Source organism: Pygocentrus nattereri, chromosome 12 (assembly GCF_015220715.1).
Source record: "Pygocentrus nattereri isolate fPygNat1 chromosome 12, fPygNat1.pri, whole genome shotgun sequence".
NCBI lineage: Eukaryota > Metazoa > Chordata > Actinopteri > Characiformes > Serrasalmidae > Pygocentrus > Pygocentrus nattereri.
Window position 1 is genome coordinate 25,040,451 of NC_051222.1, and position 20,867 is coordinate 25,061,317.

General features: G+C 37.9%; 1 protein-coding gene across 2 annotated transcripts in view; it reads left to right on the plus strand.

Moving 5' to 3' along the window:
• Nucleotides 1-20,288, plus strand: part of dhrsx (dehydrogenase/reductase (SDR family) X-linked) — a 79,163-nt gene extending 58,875 nt beyond the window's left edge. For both annotated transcript variants that reach the window (XM_017715094.2, XM_017715095.2), the window contains 2 exons: nucleotides 3,626-3,833; nucleotides 19,712-20,288. In XM_017715094.2, the coding sequence (XP_017570583.1) occupies nucleotides 3,626-3,833; nucleotides 19,712-19,894 (391 nt within the window). In that variant the 3' untranslated portion in view covers nucleotides 19,895-20,288. The remainder of the gene's footprint in view (nucleotides 1-3,625; nucleotides 3,834-19,711) is intronic.
• Nucleotides 20,289-20,867: the final 579 nt, after the last annotated feature.

Genomic DNA, 20,867 nt, shown 5'->3' on the forward strand with positions numbered 1-20,867 from the left:
TTAAGTGTTTAAGAAACTGCTGATATCCTGGGATTTTCATGCACAGAATGGTGCAAAAAATACAAAACGTCCAAGTGAGCTGCAGCTCTGTGGGTGGAAATGACTTATTTTGTTTAGGAGAGGTCTGAGCAGAATAGCTACACTTGTTCTAGCTGGCAGGAAGGGTACAGTAGCTTGAACAACCACTCTTTACATCGGTGGTAATCAGAGAAGATTCTCTGAACACATTAAACGTTTGAGGTGAATGGGCTACAACAGCAGAAGACGTGTAGGGTCCCACACGTTTAAGCCAAGAACAGGAATTGGAGGCAAGAGTGGGCACAGGCTCGAAACTTGACCGTTCAAATACTTCAAACAGTCCATACACCACATCTGAATGACATCTTTGGGATGTGGTAGAATGAGTCACAACATGGATGTGCTGATGACAAATTATGTGATGTAATTATTTGATGCAACATGGACTAGAATCTCTAATGAATGTCCACAGCTTCTACCTCCAACAACTTGTTAATTTTGTAGCGAATCTGGCCCAATATTCATGCATTAGTTTATTCTAATTTTCTTAATTTGTGTTAACAGCCTGAAATCATAATAAACATAAATGAATGTAGAATTGAACAATACATTGAACATACAGCAGACTTCCTATTCAATACAGTCATTCTGAGCTGAATACTTCAAAAAGTAATTTATAGTGTTATCTTAGAGGAAGGCTTCCTTTTTAATTCTTCTATTTATGCATCCTTTGATGTCCTGGACATATTAAAAGGCACTTTGTAGTGGCTCAGTGGAGATGACGAGAAGAAATATTTCTCCCTTATCACCCCACATCTTTGTCTTCAGTGTCAGTAAGACAGGGAAGCAGACAGGTAAGGCCCACCAAAGAGACAGATTTATGATGACCGGCTTATAAAACTCTCTAAAAGCCAGTGACATTTTTACAATACAAGCTGGCTTTTTATAGCCACTGGCCTGAAACCTCCCCTTTTTGTCCTTCAGATGTGTTGATAAGGACAAGCTTGACCAAACATGCTAATGTGACTAACAGTAGACTGATGCGAGTAGCCAGGAACTGGCAAATGTACTATAAATGTGTTCTGTTATTTCTGCAACTATGTGCTGTGTTCAAGGTAGTATGATGCTTTAAATGTGTTAGTTTTATACCACATCCCAGGTTGAATTCTGGGAAAATATGCACAGTAAATACAAATGATATGAAACTCGTTATTGTATGACTACTGTAATATTATTGTAACAACATTATAATAATATATTAATACATACAGTTAGAATTATTTGATACAATAATATCTGTGAACAAGCATAAAAGCACCCTATAGTTACTAGTGGTAAAATTAATTCATAACAGCCTAACTAGCTTACTTAAATTAGCTATCTAATAGTATATAAGCTTACCTTGCACAGCCTGTAGCAACATAAAATATGGTGGGATAATGTGAGATATTTAAAGGAGTTCATTAACTTTTTATTATTAATATTATTAGGAGTGTAACATTTTGCAAATGCCTGTTCTTGCTTTTTGAGCCACAGTTCGGTTTATACTGTGTTTTTTTGTTTGTTTGTCTGTTGTTTGTGTTTTGTTTTGTTTTTTGGCAGTGGGTGGGGGGGCTTGGGCTGGGAGTGCATAACAAAAAAAATACAAACATGCTAGATTAGCTTAACTTCACATAATTTAACTATGTAAATAAAATTAAATGAATAATATAATACAATAATTTTGTGATTTACATACAGTGCCCTCCATAATTATTGGCACCCCTGGTTAAGATGTGTTCTTTAGCTTCTAATAAATTGAGGGTTTTTTTAAATAATATAGGACCACGATGGAAAAAAGAGCAAAATCCAACCTTTATCTCAAGTGCATTTATTCAGTAGGAAAAAAATAATTGTTTAACATCAAATAATGTGTGCCACAATTATTAGCACCCCTGATGTTAATATTTTGTACAACCCCCCTTTGCCAACAAAACAGCACCTAATCTTCTCCTATAATGTTTCACAAGATGGGAGAACACAGAAAGAGGTATCTTCGACCATTCCTCTTTGCACAATCTCTCTAAATCATCCAGCGACCTGGGTCCTCTCCTCTGCACTCTCCTCTTCAGCTCACCCCACAGGTTTTCAATGGGGTTAAGGTCTGGGGACTGAGATGGCCATGGAGGAGCTTGATTCTGTGTGTGGTCAACCATTTCTGTGTAGATCTTGCCATATGTTTAGGGTCATTATCTTGCTGAAAGACCCAGTGACGACCCATCTTCAGCTTTCGGGCAGAAGCCACCAGATTTTGTTTTAAAATGTCCTGGTATTTCAAAGCATTCATGATGCTATGCACCCTAACAAGGTTCCCTGGGCCTTTGGAAGAAAAGCAGGCCCACAGCATCACTGATCCTCCCCCGTATTTCACAGTGGGCATGAGGTGCTTTTCTGCATACTCAGCTCTTGTGTTACGCCAGACCCACTTACAGCATTTGTTGCCAAAAAGCTCTATCTTTGTTTCATCTGACCAAAGCACACGGTCCCAGTTGAAGTCCCAGTACTGCTTAGCAAACTCCAAACGTTTACGTTTATGATTGTGAGTGAGAAAAGGTTTTTTCCGTGCATGCCTCCCAAACAGCTTGTTGGCGTGTAGATAGCGTCTGATGGTTGTTTTGGAGACTTCGTGACCCCAAGATGCTACCATTTGTTGCAGTTCCGTAACAGTGAGCTTTGGAGAACTTTTTATTTCTCTTATCATCCTCCTCACTGTGCGTGGTGGCAAAATAAACTTGCGTCCTCGTCCAGACTTGTTTACCACTGTTCCAGTTGTTTTAAACTTCTTAATAATTCCTCTGACAGTAGATACGGACAGGTGTAGGTGAGTGGCTATTTTCTTGTAGCCATTGCCTGACCTGTGAAGGTCAACACACATCTGCCTTACTTGAATGCTATGTTCCTTTGTCTTTCCCATGTTGAAGAGAAATGGCCTCTGTGTCACATCATAATTATACCCCAGGGAAACAGGAAGTTGTGAATTGCTAATTAAATGTTCCTACATACTTTGATTAACTTCGTAAACTACTGTAGAAGTGACAGAAATTCTTTAATTACATTTATTTCCTAAGAATTGTTAGGGGTGCCAATAATTGTGGAACAGGTGATTTTATGAAGAAAAATTATTTCTTAGTCAGGGATTTTATTTTCCCCCTAAAACTCTACTTGAGTTAAAGGTTACATTTTTCTACAATTTTCAGTGTGACAGTATGTTTCCACAATAAAAACTGAATTTATTTTAAGGCTTTTGACACATCTTAACCAGGGGTTAATTATGGAGGGCACTGTATGTTTTCGTTAGTAGTGGCCAGTAGGGACAAGAATTTATATCATCATTCTTCCCAAACATTTTTCAAATGTATAGTGTATGATTATGATACACTAAGCACACTCAAGCACAAAAGGAGGAGAACAGTTCTGAAGTTTAATGCCATGAATTTGATGTAGAGAACCACATCCTGAAACTTGCACTGGTCCTCCACCATGCTGAACAGATGGTGGTAGATAATCTCAAGCAAGTCTCATCCAGGTTCTCTCTCTCTCTCTCTCACTCTCTTATTCTCTCTCTCAGGTCTTGTTACTGTGCCCATGGGGCGTACTCTCAGAGCAAGCTGGCGCTGGTGCTCTTCACCTACCACCTGCAGGACCGGCTGTGTGCACAAGGAGATCCAGTAACGGCCAACGCTGTGGATCCTGGCATGGTGGACACGGACCTGTACGAAAACCTGTGCAGCCCTGCCCAGCTGGCCAAGAGACCTGTGGCCAAACTGCTCTTCAGGGTGAGAAAACAAATAAAATCTGTTTCTCCCATCATCCTAGACCAGTGTACAAAACTGTTTTCCACCACAAAGCTCCAAAATATCACTGTTTACTCTTTAAGTTAGCCTGAATTTTGCAAGGGAATGTCTTAAGGTGTACACAGCAGGCTTTTTGTCCACTGCAGCCCAGTCTAGATAACATCAGATCTGGCACAAACCCCTGCTTAACTAAAGTTTTTAGAGGCTTTAACTCATTAAAATCTGTCCGTACTATATAAAACTGACTGTAGTTTTGGAGCGTGCGCACAAATTCAGAACACAATTCACATTGCCATGGAAGCTCTTATTATCAATTTGTTTCATCAGAGTTACAAAAAAGTATAAAGTATATTCTATTTGTTTATTAGCTTGCTCACAAATGGTTTATTTATTTATTTATTTTGCTTTGTTAGATCACATTCTTTACATATCAAAATAAAAGTCAAGACAACACTGTGAAACTACTTCATTAAAGGAGTAAATTAAAAAAGGCATAGAAATAGCCTCTCTTCTGCCTCTTTTGCTTCTGACGTTAGAGCTTTAACCTGCAGCCATATCTTTCCTCTTCTCCAAAGTTCAGTCTGAGAAGTTGGTTGCATTTTCTGCTTTTCACAATCCAAGTAATCCCAAACACAGTCAGCGATGCTGGACTCTGGGGTGGTCAGCCCATTGTTCTCAGAACACCAGCAGATGTCTTGTTTGCATGATGGCATGCTTGGCATATATTTTAAAAATAGAACTGAGGAACTACCTCATTAAAGGAGAAGAGTAGATTAAAAGGCAGAAGTAGCCTCTTTTTAGTCTCAACATTAAAGGGTTCAGATTATAGTTCAAGCTTCAGTCAGTTAATAAATACAACAACTAGCATTAACTTAGACATCACTGGAAGTATATTAGTGCAACAAGCCTGATGGGCTGAACTTTTTTGGCTTTTTTGGCTTAAAACAATGTGTGAAATAATTTTTAGAGCCGTATGTTAAGTCTGTTTTTTGTGTCTGTTTTTTGTGTCTTTTCTTGCTTATTCATCCAGAGCAGTGAAGCAAAACGAGACTAGTGCCTTTATGTGTTTGATTTGTTTTGACTGCATTGTGAATGTTCTTTTCTAGTATTTCCGTTTTTTTCTGTAATATGTTCATGTTGTTGGTCCCCTACAGATTTCCTATAAACGCTCAAATTGATTACAGACTGTATGAAAGGACGTGGGTAGAGTAGCCCGAAAATACAGCTCAAACAGCTAATCACTGCTTTTTGGTTTTATTGGCATTTCACATACTGTCCCAACTTTTGGGGTTGTAGTTAAAGACAGTCAGTAAAAGACAAGGAGAGCATCTGGAAAGCAGTTGTCACTCTAAATAAAGAGTTAGCACTGTATTTAATATTGCTTTATTGTGCATAAGTGAATGAAGTCATGGGTAAAAATGGGCCTTGTTTGTCATTTGAATGACTTGACTTGTATTTGTTGTAAGTACACAGCAACACGTCTGCATGATCTACTGTGCTGTAAAAGTACATCTCGACAATGTTTGGTAGCAGACAGTTGTTCTCTTGCATGGTGTTTTGCTTTTTATTGTTGTTTGTTTTCTCGTGGCTGTCAACAGGACCAGCTGGTCCCTCAGAATTCATCTTGAAATCTTCCTGTTCTTGAGCCGTGAAATATGTCAGGACGAATGATAATTGGATTTATTTTATCTCAGCACATCAAAAGAGTGTATATATGTGTGTGTGTGTGTGTGTGTGTGTGTGTGTGTGTGTGTGTGTGTGTGTGTGTCTGTGTGCCTGTGTTTGTATGTTTGCTGGTGATCATGGATGACTCCTTCAGTCTTTCTGATGTATCCTGATTCCTCCAGGATCTCAGATCAAGAGGGAAAGGAAAGGAAACTGCAGTTTGCAGTCGTCCCAGAGGTGGAGGTTCTGAATAGTTCACAAATATCCACAGTTTTTCTTAAGACATAATTCATCCCTCCTAGTGGAGTGTACATGAAAAGAATCCTCTTACAATTTGTGTAATTATTTTTTAGTCGTAGCTCTTAGAAACAAGCAGAAACAAGCTGTCGAAATGCACTCTAAACTTTCGGTCATTACCCTGCTTGTGTTTGTAAGTAGAAGAGAATATTTTTATTATGGTTTGAATTTGATGAAAAGTTATTATCACTGGGTACAGTCGTGTTTTTGCAGAATGGAAAAAAAGAAAGAAAAAATTTTTGTTGTGCTGTCAGTAGTTTGGATATATAGATAAATATCAGTTCAGAATTTGAAACAAAATTCATTTCACATTATCGATTGTTTCAAGGTTTCTGCATTAAACATTGCTATGCTATGATATATGAATTGCACATGCCTGTTTTTATGAATGTATACAATAATACAAATACAACATGACTGTATTTGGCTCATTTTAGACCAAATCAAATACATCATTTTCATGGGCCAACAGGTGTTTCTGAAGTCTAAGCTATCCTGAACTGTTTATTAGTAATATTAGTAATATTAGTAAATTAGTAATAGAAGGGGTCTGATGAATATTTGTTGGTAAGGTGCGCCAGATGTTTGGTGCATGAAAATAATATGCTGCTTCATCACTGTTTTTAAGTTTCATATGTGGGACATGTAGAAGGTTCACACTGGATGATCTTGAAGCATGATTTGTAGCATAGTTTATCAGGCATTCAGAGGCATATGGTTTTGCACCTTAAGAGATTTAAAAACTAGTTATAGAACTTAAAATAGAACTTTATAGTCAGTTTTACAGGAAACAGGCAGCCAGTGCAGTGATGCTAAATCTATCCAAATGTGGTCACATGCTCTAGTACATTCATTGTAATGCATTGGGAGTTTAACTATTTTTATCAATTTTTAAATTTTAAAGGTATGTTGATCTAAATTGAAGGGCAATTCCAATGATTTTGATTATAATTTCATGCATAATTCATTATTCAGAATCCACAACATATATTTTATACACCTTCCCAAACCCCCAGGGCACCTATACAGAATGAATTGAACTGAAATTTTCTATATAATGTTTATGAAGGTAAAATAGTGATAAATCTGGAAAAAAAAAACTTTACTTTTTTGTGTGGGGGTGGCTATTTTTGCCTCACAACACCCTGCAAACAACCACCAAACAATGTCTCAGGCACCAGTGCGGTCATAATCATGTCGTGTAATAGCTTTCTGTGAGGGAGCTTCAGACGTCTGGTTTCTGTCACTACCACTGTGAACAATTCAGACTATGTAGCATTTCACAGTGAAATGTTTACATGCGTTTCTGAGACACACTGCATGAAATGTGTTATTGAGACACAATATAAATAGCAAAACCGATACCTGTATAAGAATTTATTTCCAAAACAAAAAGTTTAAATGTCATTATTTTACATGCAGATCATGGTTGTTTAGCACTTTTGTGGTCGCTGTGTAATTCTGTGTTTTAGTTTCTAGTGCTGATATCATCACTAGACGTTTCTAGGGATAGACGTGTGTGAAGTGTGACGGATACTGTAGGTGTTGTTGTCTTACTGCATTCAAAGTAGGGAGCCACTCAATTCAGAATCTGTAATTCTGAGAAAGTGGATGACATTATGAAGATTATTCCTTTCTCTCGCATATCACAAAGCCCGCTTTCAAAATAGGTAACACTGAGGTTTTGTTGTCATGAAAGAACCTTCCAGAATGGCCAGTAAACTGGCGACCTCTCTAGTGCCCTTCATCACACAAAAGATCACGCTTATCTGTCTCGTCCGAATTTAATTTCCGTGAAACTCGTGCTCTTGTCAAGATGAGTGTTGATGTTGAATTATTTTGATCTTCATCGCCATGGTGATTTTCCTTTTCACAGGCTTATATGTTGGAGCCAGGTCATAGCTTTTGCAGCTTGATTAGATATTAATCTGATTCTCCTTACTGAGCTAAAGCTTCTGTTGTTTGGCCATTAATTATTTAAACAAGACAAAAACATAACGGGTCCAGATTTACAGGCGCTATTGTCAGCTACTGAAAGCTTAGCATATTGTCATTGTAATATGGGAATATCATGCTTTGTTAGGTTGGCTTGACAAAGTGTGCTTGTGCTTTTTGAACTGATCAACCATGCCACCTGGAATTCCACAGTATAGGTATACCATAGCAACCGCCTAACAACACACCGAACAATGTTAAATACCACGGCAATCTTCTAGCAAACCCCTAGCATGCACCAGAAATAGCACATCAACTTCCTAACAGCCACTTCCAATACTATAGTGACCTCATAGCAATAAACTAGTAACCACCTGGAAGTACATATGAACCAATCTGAAACGCCTTACCAACCACTTAAGATACCATAGCAACAACCTCACAACACTTCACCAACCACCTAGTAACATCTTAGCAATCACCTTGGAGCAACCGCTTAAAAAGATCTTACAAACCCTCTGGAATGCCACAGCAACCACTTAGAAAAACTCTTAGCAACCACTGAAATTACTATATAAACCCAAATAAGTTGCCCAGTTTTTATTTGGTTTGTTTGTTTTTGTTTTGATAGATAGCCTATCAGTATTTATTAACCTTTTCCTCGGTTGCTAGGCTAGCAGTAAGAAATTCTTTATCATACCTGGGGGATTCTCTATAGTTATGTAGTAAAGAACATTGATGGATGAAAATACAAGAATAAAAAAAAATATTATGTCACACTAATGAGGCTGAGGGATTCAATACTGCACCAGAGAATAGTAACATGATATATAATATCAAATTAAATGCTAGTATTAGAAAAAGCAGAACTAGATCAGAATGTCCATTTAATGTATATTAAAGTTAGAAAAAAGGTTCTATAAGTTTACCATTTTAAACCAATTTATTACAATGAAAGATGGCCTGTTTGTGGTAAATGGCTTGATACCATTGTTTTGAAGCTGACAGGTTTGTTTCAGTTGAAGTCTTTTTAAAGTCAAGCTGAAACTGTTTATTGCCACACATTCTGTATCTCCTAATACATAAATTATGATGCACTGGAAGGTATGTGTGGGACAGAACTTACAGAGCAGCACGATAATGAATAATGGATGCATACTGGATCATTTCACGACTGGATAGACAAAGAAATTAGGGCCAAGCATAAGGAAAATGTTTTGAAGGCTGTTGAAAAAAAAGATGGATTAAATTCTGATGGGGACAGTTTATTCTGGTGTTAGTCATTGAGGCCATAATTAGAAGCCACAGAGAGAGACTGTAGAGAGGAGTAATGATGGTTGTTTTTCTGGGTTTTTGGAAACGGTATGAAGTTGTTATGTTTTCTATGAAGGGTGTAGGGCTGAACAATGTTAGGAAATATCTATTGATGGCACAATACCACTTTCTATTTTCTGATATTGATACTGAAATCAGTATTGGCTGATACTGATATCAATACAATGTTTTTTCCTTTTTTCTTTAAAAACTATTATGCTTGAGCTGTTTTTTGCCCAAATTGTTCAAACAGTCTTCTAACCTGTATGAGGAAATGCATAGCCAACATGACTCTCTTGCGGTACCAAATTTCATGAGTTTAAATAAAACTGCTGTAAAGACTGTAACACAACGTCCATAGAACAAAAAAATAAAACAGCACAACAATTGAATTGTAATATTCAGAAGCAATTTTTTCACATGAAAACTGTACACCTGGGATGCGATAACATCATTTTTTAAATTTTGGTGTGTTTCTCCTAACGTAAATTGTATGTATATTGTATGTATATGTATACAATATATATATATATATATATATATATATATATATATACACACAAATTCTTGTGTTGTTTTTTAGCATGACATCACAGTTGGCCTCAGTTTCTGGATGGGTAAAATGGTCCTCCCTCTTCTCCACTTAGTGATGCCAGCCAGCTCACATAACCGGAATGGTAGTTAGTGCTCTCCTCCGAGCATGTTGAACTGTCCAGTGATGCATAAGTGGGACTTTAAATGATGCCGTGCGGTAGTAGTACTGTGTTGATTTGAAAGAGACCTAGCTCATGGAAATAATGACTAAATTGGGGGAAAATTTGAAGTAAATGATACTTCAGACTCAGTGTACTTCAGTGATAGATTCTTGGCTTGGCTTTTATCAAGATCTATCAGTGGAAGCCGCCATGTAAATCTGTATATGAATGAGGGAACTACACTGATGGAGTCAGCAACAGCATGCGAGCAGCTCGGCTCCAGGCTGGAACTACAGATGGTTCAAAGGCTCAAACTAAGTAAATATGTGATTAATTTGACCCCATTACTTCTTACACATAACAGCTGACATACACTATATGTCCAAAAGTATCCAGATGCCCATCTAATGAGTGAAATCAGCTATGTTAATGTGCACTCATTGCTGATAGAGGTGTTCACTGCATAGCTTGTGTAATCTGTGTGGAAAAGCATTGACTGAGCAAAGAATGACAGCATAAAATGAGATGATTTGGAGCAGCTGCACATAAGCCTGCAGTCACCGTGACCAGTGCCAGACATCGTCTAGAGGGGAATTAAGTTTACTGAAGTGATGGTGCTCCATCCAATACCTTTGGGATGAGTTGGAGTGTGTTTGAAATCCAGAACCATTCAACATCAGTACCTGACCTCAGTAATGCTCTTGTGACTGAATTACAATCAACTCCAACATCTAGTAAAAGCCTTCCCAGTAGAGAACAGCTGTTAGTGCAGGTAAGGGGAACAAACTCGCTGTTAATACCCTTAATTTCAGAAGAAACACCGGATGAGCAGGTGTCTAAGAGCTGTGAACATCCACCTTCCAGTATATCAAAATCACATTGGTGAACCATTGATACAGTTGACAAACTTGAGAAAGTCAAAATTTGGCCTGTAGTATTTTTAGCCTTCAGTATTTTTACCCTTGTTGGATTAGACACACAGAAATCATTGGTCAGAGTCCTCATAACACACAATAAACAAACAGTGATTGGTTAGAGGCTCATGTGCATGTCTGCAATATCCATTATCATGATAAATATTAAGGTATGATATATTGTACAGCCCTAAAAGAGTCTCAAAATGGACGAGCGAGATTGCGAGGGTCTATTTTTGGGCCCAACTGTGTTGTTGGGCAGGTTTTCCTGGCAGAGGTAGAGAAAGAAGGAAATAGAGGCATGAATCATCTTCCCTGTGAAACAAATGGGTTTAAGGAATGTTTTTCACCAAGCCTTTCAAGGATCTCCTCAGAGCTTAAATGCATCCACTCTTGAAACATGCCCACCCGGCAGAGAAAATGGGAGCATTTGCCTTTTTCTTTTGTTCTCAACCAGCCAGAACGACCTTGCTAAAGACAATTAAGTGCTCGAGAAGCGTATCCTGGAAACTGTTGCATTGCAGATGCACATTGACTGCAGTCAGACATTCCGTTTACTTGGTGCACAGAGCTGGATGGAACTCCACCAGTTTGAGCAAAAGCCCCTGATCTGTAGACCTATACACACGCTTCAAATGAAGAAAATCTGACCTTTTTGTACAAAGCTGTTAACATTGTCAGTGTCACAAATTTGTGTAAATTGTTTATTTTACATTCTGCATCAACAGAATATATAGAGTCGGCATTCATGACATTTTTCTATTTGTCACACATACTTTAAAATCATACATCAATGTCTAAATAATCTATATTTTATAGAACTTATTTTTATATAACTTTTCATCAAATTCAATTCATAATATATCTCCTCTTATGCTTACAAAGGGGTTGTGACTGAAAGTTTTAAAACCTCGCTTTCAACCAAATTTTCTCCGCTTGTTTAAAAATGCAAGAAATTTACATAATATAAATGCCTGAACTGAAGCACATTGTGTTTGAGGAATTCTATCACAGTTTGTCAGCATTGTAATTGCTTCATTTATGTGACACATTCACAGGAATGGAGAGAAATGCCTCTAATGAATGCTTAAACAAATAACATGAACAGAAAGTCTTCCTTGGACCGAAAAGCAGATTTTGCCTAAATAATGATTTGACAGATTTCTTCTATGGTTAAAAGCAGACATTTAACCTCTTTTGAGTCAAAGTAGGTGTAAACAGTTGAAAGGTTTGAGTGATAATGAGGTCTGATGTCACAACAAGGATCTGTGTGTGGGCTTTGGCATTAAATTAGCAGTCACAAATATTGTCAAAAATATTTACTATATATATAAAATAGTCAGAAATGTGATGTTTTCATTACTGTAAACCTGGTTAGTTTTTAATGTGTTAAGTTGTTTCAGAGTGATTAAAAAAAACTCATTTTAACCCTTAACAAGCCAAGCTTTATTACTCACTACTATAACCTAAGAATAGCTCTAGTAGTTTGTATTGAAGTCCCTGTAGTTTCCTACTAATGAGCCTTAGAATGAAATAAACTTGGAGTGTTAAGAGGTTAAATGGCCTGGACCCACTGGGTCCTGTGTTAATGAATATGTAATTAAAGGAAAATAATGTGTTAATTGTATACTTCCATGATAACCTAACAATAAGTCAGTCAGTTTCCATTGTAGTTTCTGTAATGTAGTTAGTATTAATACTGAAGATGTAATAAGACTGGGATGTCTCACCTTATTTTACCTTAGACAAAATATGCGTTTGACCAGGGGGTGCATGCAAGTGTATATGACAGTTAATCGTCAGCTATTTCATGAGACACGAGGGACGCTTGGGTTAAAAGCGGTACTCTATTGCTTTAAGCAGCATTTGAACATATGGGAACTCCCCATATCATGGTGAGTGTTTCAGCATTTGGCTTTAGTTCTTCCTAAGCCTGAAGCTTGTATGCAGTCCCAGGGCTGACAGCCACCTCTGAGGCTTTTCTCTCTTTTGTGTGGAATATCGATTCCACCCGGCCAAGCGCAAGTGTGTGTAAAGGCTTGCAAGCTTAAATCCAAATTCCCTGAGATGGGAAGGTGGAAGGAGGAGTGGAAAAACATTGCTCAGCCTCCGTTGCCCAGCCTCAGGACTGGCCTTTTGAAGCCCATGCCCGGCCGCTGGCGTTCCACAAGAGTGGGCTGCTTCCATAATTGATCTGTCTGGGGTCAAAAACCCACTGACCGTCTGCATAACAATCTAACTCCGTCTAGAGAGGATCTGAGTGAAGCCACCCTGCGCAGACACTTTAGAAAAGCTCATGGCTGTAATAGATTAGCACCGTTTGCCCACTTACCCTAAATGTAAACAAAAAATGTAAAAAAAAAATCTAACAAATTGAAGCTGCATGCTTAAATCATCACTCACTTATATGAAGTTAAGTAAATGTAGACTTGCTTTTGCAGTTTGACACTGTGTGTGTATATATATATGCTTATATAAATATAGACGCTTTAATATATATATATATATATATATATATATATATATATATATATATATATATATATATCACTTATATACATACATACATACATATATGTGTGTATACAGGGTGAGTCAAAAGTCACAGGACACCATTTTATTTCAGAAACGAAAGGGAAAATGACAGATCTGAATACCCCAGCAAGTAATGGGTGAGGGGGCCTGTCTTTTAGGCTATGTCCAGAACATGGCCACCATCTTGAAAGCCACAATATTGGATCAAGGGCAAGTTTTTCCAATGGGAAGGTGGTCATGTAGCAGATCAGAGAAGATCAGAAATGTCCCAGAAGTCGATTGCCACAATCAGATTTGCAATATCTCTTGTGGTTCAAAAGTTGTGACAACAACTGGGAACGTTGCCTGTGATGCACAGCTATTTGACGTGTTCAATGTGCTGTCCCTGGTGCTGAACACAGAGCTGAAGACCAGTCGTTATGAATCCGCATGAGAATTTCTGGAGAAATGCTGTCACAAGCCTCCACGATGCGGTGCTACAGGTGGAGTTTGTTGCGGATTTTCTCAGCATACACAATTTGTTTGAGATCACTACAGAGATAAAAGTCAGTAATACAATAAAAAACTAAAATAAAACAGTGTCCTGTGACTTTTGACTCTGTATACATCCACATACATACATATATACATACATATAAATTGACAGAAGACTGTCACATAGCTAAAAACAGACTAAGACATCACAGACATATTTGTTGGCTCTGGGGCTACAGGCGGACGTAATTTAAATCCTTAAGATTAACATGACACAACTCCCTCCTGAGTTCCCTCCTGTTAGATATAAATAAATTAGGCTACATTCACATTACCAGGCTGAAGTGGCACAAATCAAATCTGCAGCCAGTTGCACCAGCCGAACGCAAGTTCAATCATACCCTATTTTGAATGCCACTGCGTTCAAGTTTATGTGCTACTAGAAATTAATTGGTTGCACCAGTAACATAGTTTCAATGTAGCTCTAAGTTATAACTTAACTTTTCCACATACCTTGTAGCAGGAATAAGTTATGCTGTAAAAAATCTGTTTGATTTGATTGACAGAAAACTTGTAAGAAGACTAAATATGTCTCGGTTTGCTTCGACTAACATTTCTGCAGGATAGATTACACTTGTTTTTGTCAGTCAACTACAGAAAAGATCACAGAACTCCTAGCCACAGATTTATATAACAAAGACACGAACAGCCTGGAGTCCTTACTTTGTGTCTGGCACTGGGATATTTTTCTTCAGAATCATTCCAAAACAGGTGGGTGACTCTGTTCAGGTACACCAGTAAACTGCATGCAAATAACTGCATCAGTGCTCAGGTTGTGTGTGACACTGACCTCATTAAAATAGAACTAACATAGCTAACATTACCTTTTTGCCATTCAGCAGATTCAAAGTGATTACACTAGTCGCAGCAACAGAATAAACACACATACAAGAAGACACAACTTTATTATAAAACCAAGTCTCTTTTTGAATTATAGTTTACACAACCAATACGCCATAAGTGAATCTAGCATGAAAAGAGAGAAAGGTGAACAATTCACTGCATGTGGGAACCATGCGTATGTTGGATAGCGTTACTGATTGGCTGCAGAGAGTGAAAACGTCATTCTGTGCGATAGTAGTGCACTTTACACACTACTAGTTAAGATGTGCCATAAGTGTCTTTCTAGATTTAAACAAACTGCTCTCAGTGTAAGGTTTAGGGTGGCCTTTACACCCCAACTTACCATCGAATTTACATTCAGCCGGCGCAACTGGCTGCTGATCACGAATCAGATCTAAGCCACTTTCATATGTAGCCTCTAATCAGATACATATGCAACCTGTGGCCATGCAACCTCAATATAATAATAAAATATGTAAACTCTGTAACAAGTATGGAAACATTCATCAGAAACAACCACTTAACCTTACCATTTAAAATTTACACAGAGAAAGCAGTCAGTCTAAAGTGCAGTCTTCTTTAACCTCTTAAAATCCCAGGCTTATTACATACTAAGGCTTTTTATTCAGTAACTACAGGGACTTCAATGCAAATTGGTTGAGCTGGTGTGTTCCTACTTCTTACTGCTGTGTGGGAGAGTTCATTCAGTAAAACAATCAAGTTTCTAGTTTATTTGTCATTTGTGCATGTCAGGACATTTATGCATTGAAATGCTTGTGGTGAGGCTCAGATAATCACGCTACAGAAAATAACAAAGTAATATATATATAAAAAAATATATAAATATATATATAAAATATATATATAATAAAATATATATATAAAAGAAATATATTAAATTTACACAAAATATAGTGAAATATACACAAAATATAGACACGATACACACAAGACAGAGACAATATACATTAAAAGTGACTTGAGTGACTTGCGCTATAGTTCTTTAAAGTGGCTTAGTGTTAAACTCTTATTGTCCATAGCAGAGCTGATATGATACAAATTGAGATCAACTTCACCAGAAAAACCAAATTCTGTTACAAGCTATGTTCTACAGTTTGATCAAGTTATAACACACAGGGCAAATTATCCCAATATCATTACACTGCAAAATAGGGTACCATTCGCTCATTCTTCTGCTTTTCTTGGCTGAAAAGTCCTATCATGTCCTAAATAGTCCCATTTCTTAAAATGTCACTCTCAATCCACATCAATTGCCAAGGAAGACAGCACTCAATTTAATGCTAACATGGCATCTTGGCTATAGGAGTACACTCATACGCCAGATGGTAATGAACAAAACAAAATCTCATTGTTTTGGGGATCTTTGTTATCTGAGTTAGCTCTCGCACTCATTTTTTCTTTTTGAGCGTTTTGTTTTTAAGCTTCACTCTCATAAACTTTGCTAATCAGCTGGCTCTAATGTTCAAGTCAAATGCATCAATACCGCCGCCAGTCAGCATCAGAGGTTATGTTTTGAATAAATCTAGTATGAATGACATATTTAAAAAGACAATCAATGGTTTGTAAGGATGTGTTTGGGCGTGAGTGGGTCAATAAATGAATCTCTTTAAAGAAAACAGACAGTCAGAGGCCCTGAATTACTTGGAGCTTAGGCCTAGAATTGCTTTTGTATGAAATCCCCTTGGCCACCATCTTCAGGCCTGAGTATTCTCAAATTCTGTGGATACTCAGGCCTGAGTATTCTCAAATTCTGTGGATACTCAGGCCTGAGTATTCTCAAATTCTATGGATACTCAGGCCTGAGTATTCTCAAATTCTGTGGATACTCAGACCTGAGTATTCTCAAATTCTATGGATACTCAGGCCTGAGTATTCTCAAATTCTGTGGATACTCAGGCCTGAGTATTCTCAAATTCTGTGGATACTCAGGCCTGAGTATTCTCAAATTCTGTGGATACTCAGGCCTGAGTATTCTCAAATTCTATGGATACTCAGGCCTGAGTATTCTCAAATTCTATGGCTACTCAGGCCTGAGTATTCTCAAATTCTATGGCTACTCAGGCCTGAGTATTCTCAAATTCTATGGATAACAGTCTATAAAAAGTATAGTTTACATATTAGTACTTCATAATAATTTGTCACATTCACATTTTCATTTTGCAGGCAGTTTTACAGTTGCTGTGGTCTACCAGCGAGGCTGACAGTCACTGTTCATTGAGTACTATAAGTGTAGACCCTTGGGCTAGAGTATTATTAGTGGGTATGACCTCCTTCTCACTCGGCATTAAGTTTCATTCACATGTCCTTTCCTGAGCTAGGGGCTGTGGTTTACGTATAACTGTGCAGCCTCTTTGAGAAAACAGGAGAGAAATGCGCGGTAGTGGATCTTACTGTAAGATGTTTTATCACCATGTGTGATAAAGTGTAGAAGAATGGATATATTGAGGAACAAGATGCTATAGTAGTGCTACCTAGCCATTAACTGAAAAATGTACAAAAGGCTGCTCTCAGCGGCGTTCAGAAAAGGATTCTTGTTTCAATGAAGTGCATCCAGTTCAAATGAAACTGCCCTGTTTTTTGCTGTCTAAAGCAGCTTCCTGCTCATTTTTGCTATCTGAGTAGAAATAAAACTTTTTGAAAGCTCGAACAGCCATTTTTTTTCTTTTCAGAACACATTTGTTTTTTTCTTCCTTTCTTTTCTTTCACTTAATTGGCTCTGTGTGAACAGATGGCCTTTTTTGCTGCACCATCAGTTCTTGAAAACTCATTTCATTCCATGAGATTTTGTGCCATAAATTTAAATGAAAGCTATGTATTAAATTGTGGACCTTATTCTGTGATTTATATTGCTTCATAATAATGCAGGAACGCAGTGTCTACGTGACTCACACCGTGTTGCTCTTTTGACCTCCAGAAAAAAATTCAGTTGCTTTTGTGTCAAATGTTACTGAATTTATTATGCACATAAGCTTTTAAAGTGTAAGTGACCATAGAGGTGATTTGACCAGAGATGTGCTTAGATAGCTATTCAGTTTTACAGTGTTTCACTTTCTGTGTTGTTTGTCTTTTTCACAAGGTAATCACATGGTTATGTTTTAATTTCTCCCATGCTATGATCAATGTGCATTAAGGCCTTTTTTGACAGAAAAACAACTAACAATTTAATTTTTACATTGTACATTTTAGTGAAACCTCTCACAATCTAGAGTTCTACGTCCGCCACAGACCTCTGTAGCAAGAAAATGTTGCCTTGAGTTCAGCTTTAGTTGCAGATTCTCATTGTCAACCTATAGCACGACTGCCTTGGCTGTGTTGACCTCTGGAGTGGGGAGTGGTCCTTCATATAGCAGCTCTAAAGGTCCAGAATAGAAGAATGGAGAGAGCGTTAATTTTAAGTGTTTCGGTATGACATTTTATGGAATTCATCCTGTTCTGACTACAAATGACTCAGGGCTGTCAAGGTTGATGTATTAGTAATGCATTAACACAATGCATTATTGATGGCTAGGCTTGGGTCAGTGTGACTGTAATGAGGTATTTGAAAATCATCGCAGGATTTTAAATTTGTGATGGTTTCAATTTTCTGTTTTGTATTTATCTTGTAATTGCCCAAAGAAACACATTCTGGCAATTTACATCGTAGGACAAGGGGTGCTCTCTGATGGCTTTATGTGCTGATAGAAAGATAGAAACGAACTACACTTGTTGATGCACATCTAACATGCATTCCCATCTAAACATTAGCACCCTCTAATCGCAGATGCTGACTAGAATCTGCAGCTGGCTTACTACAATATATTGTGGCCCGGGGCTAATTTTCAGTCTGGTGTGAGGGAGCGGATGGTTAACCAGCCCAGTGCAGGCAGGACCAAGACCTGAAACACATATGTTTAGAGAAACCCCACAAAGGAATCACTAGCCTAATTAATGTGATAACACTCAATTAGCATATATAAATAAGATCTAACAGCAAAATAACTAAAATGAACAAACTCGTTCTAAATAGCGTGAAGCAACTAATCACGTGAACATCACGCAAATTGCATCCTTGTAAGCTTTCAGAGTAATGCCTTCGGCAAACTACACTGGACAGTGCTGAGAAACCTGTTATAGATAATTCAGTGAGCAGCAAACTAAACAGAATGCACTGGCATGGTGGAAAACTTCAGCTCCGCTTGAGAGCCTCAACTGTAATATGAATCCACAAGCTGTATATATATATATATATATATATATATATATATATATATATATATATATATATATATATATATATATATATATACAAGTATACTACATGTAGTATAAGACACTACAATTAATGAGTTGAGAGCATTGAATGTATATATGACATACCGTTACCTGGAACATGCAGCCTCTGTTGCTTTCTTAGTAAGTGTAATGACAGTTTCAAAGTACTGCACACTTTATATTGTAAATACTGCTGCAAATTCTTGAGTTTATACTCATTGTGTTTTGAACCACCTCATACCATTTAGTGCAATACCTGCGCTCGCGTAGATGCAACAAATCTGTCTTATATGCTTCAGTAAATATCTATCCATCTAAAACTATATGTATTTACATGATGAAAACAATGTTATTGAAATATTGAAAATAATGAATACATTCTGATGAAGCTTATTGTGTGAACATATATAGTTATAACACAATGCGCTGCCTTTTAAAGAATCTTTCTTTAGGTTCTTTAGGGAAAACTTTAAGCAAATAAGATAAATGCAATTAATCGCAGTGTTGTTTCAGTCATTTGACAGGCCTGTAAACATAAAGGAGAGGCAGCATTGTATGCACTCACTCAAGAGGCTGGATTAAAAGGCATAACTGTGTTGTTTTGCTATTCATTGCTGACAAGTTAGCTAGTCGCTGCCACATTGCTAACCGCATGGTTTTTGTTTTTTGTTGTTGGTATTCCAGTCCGGCATTTGTCCCATCTTTTTCACACTTGTAAATTCCTAGCAGGCTGGGGTTATCGCACTTTCATCAGATTTTTGAGGGTAATTACTGAACCTTATCAGCCATCCCTGTTCCATGATTGATGCTTTTCCATGTCTGATCTCATCTCATGTGTGATTTCTCCACTCCACAGACCCCAGCCGAAGGAGCCTCCACGGCCATTTACGCCGCAACTGCTGCCGAGCTGGAGGGGGCTGGAGGGCTCTATCTGTACAACGGCCGCAAGACTGAGTCCTCAGTGACCTCTTATGACGAGCAGCTGCAGGGCCGGCTGTGGATGCAGAGCTGCGCTCTGGTGGGGCTTCAAAAGGCCTGAAGAACTGGAGGAAACTGGAGAGCATTGGTTCAACATAGCAAAGCCTGAATTCCTGAATTACTTTTTTTTGTTTGTTTGTTTGCTGAGCCTCATCTCATGCCTGATGCAGTGTTCATTTGTGAGCAGCAGCTGAGAAAAGTAGCATCCACAATAATAGCATGGAACGACTTGATTGCCTATATGAATGATGCCTATAAGGATAGTAGCAAAAGTAGTGGTTTCCTCACATAATGATGGTGATATTTGAACAGAAACTATCCAAAGCTAAGTGAATCAAATGAATCGAACTGGTGATTCAGACTGATCTGCACTGTGCGAAGTTGCTAACCATATTATTGTTATTGTAATCATAGACTAAGAACTAATGCAATAAAACGTTCTACTGATTTGCCAAGCTGGGGAGAATCCAATTTTGGATAAAGACAATCAATGAACAAGCGGATCGTAGTCATGTACTGCCTCTGGACAACTCGACTCTCGTCCCAGCTTTGGGACATTCTAAATGGATTAACCCATATGTAGTTCTGTACTGTTCCCTGACTGTAATCAGGCGTGCTCTAACGCATACTGATGGAGACCCACCGACTGCATTTGAGAACACTGCAGATTTTGCTGCTGGATGCCGGTGGCGGGGCAGGGGAAAACCAGTCTTTCATTTCCTTCTTTCCATCGTGCCATTGAAATCCTATGTATAGAATCCTCCAAAAAAAATGAGATTGCTTTTCCCACCATTCAGGTTACAACCTTGTTCCCAAAGGAGCATTGTTTTATTGCACCCATCTTTTGGTGACTGTGATGTGTTAGAAAAAATGTGATTCTAGTGTCTTAGCAATCCAATAACAGCATTTTCATTTGTTGTCTTTTCAGTCTTGCTCTTAAGCACAGGTCTGGGTTCGATGGAGCATCTGAAGTATGTACACAGAAAGCAGTCTTGATTGCTTCACTGCTAAAACACACTGAAAACAGTCCGATT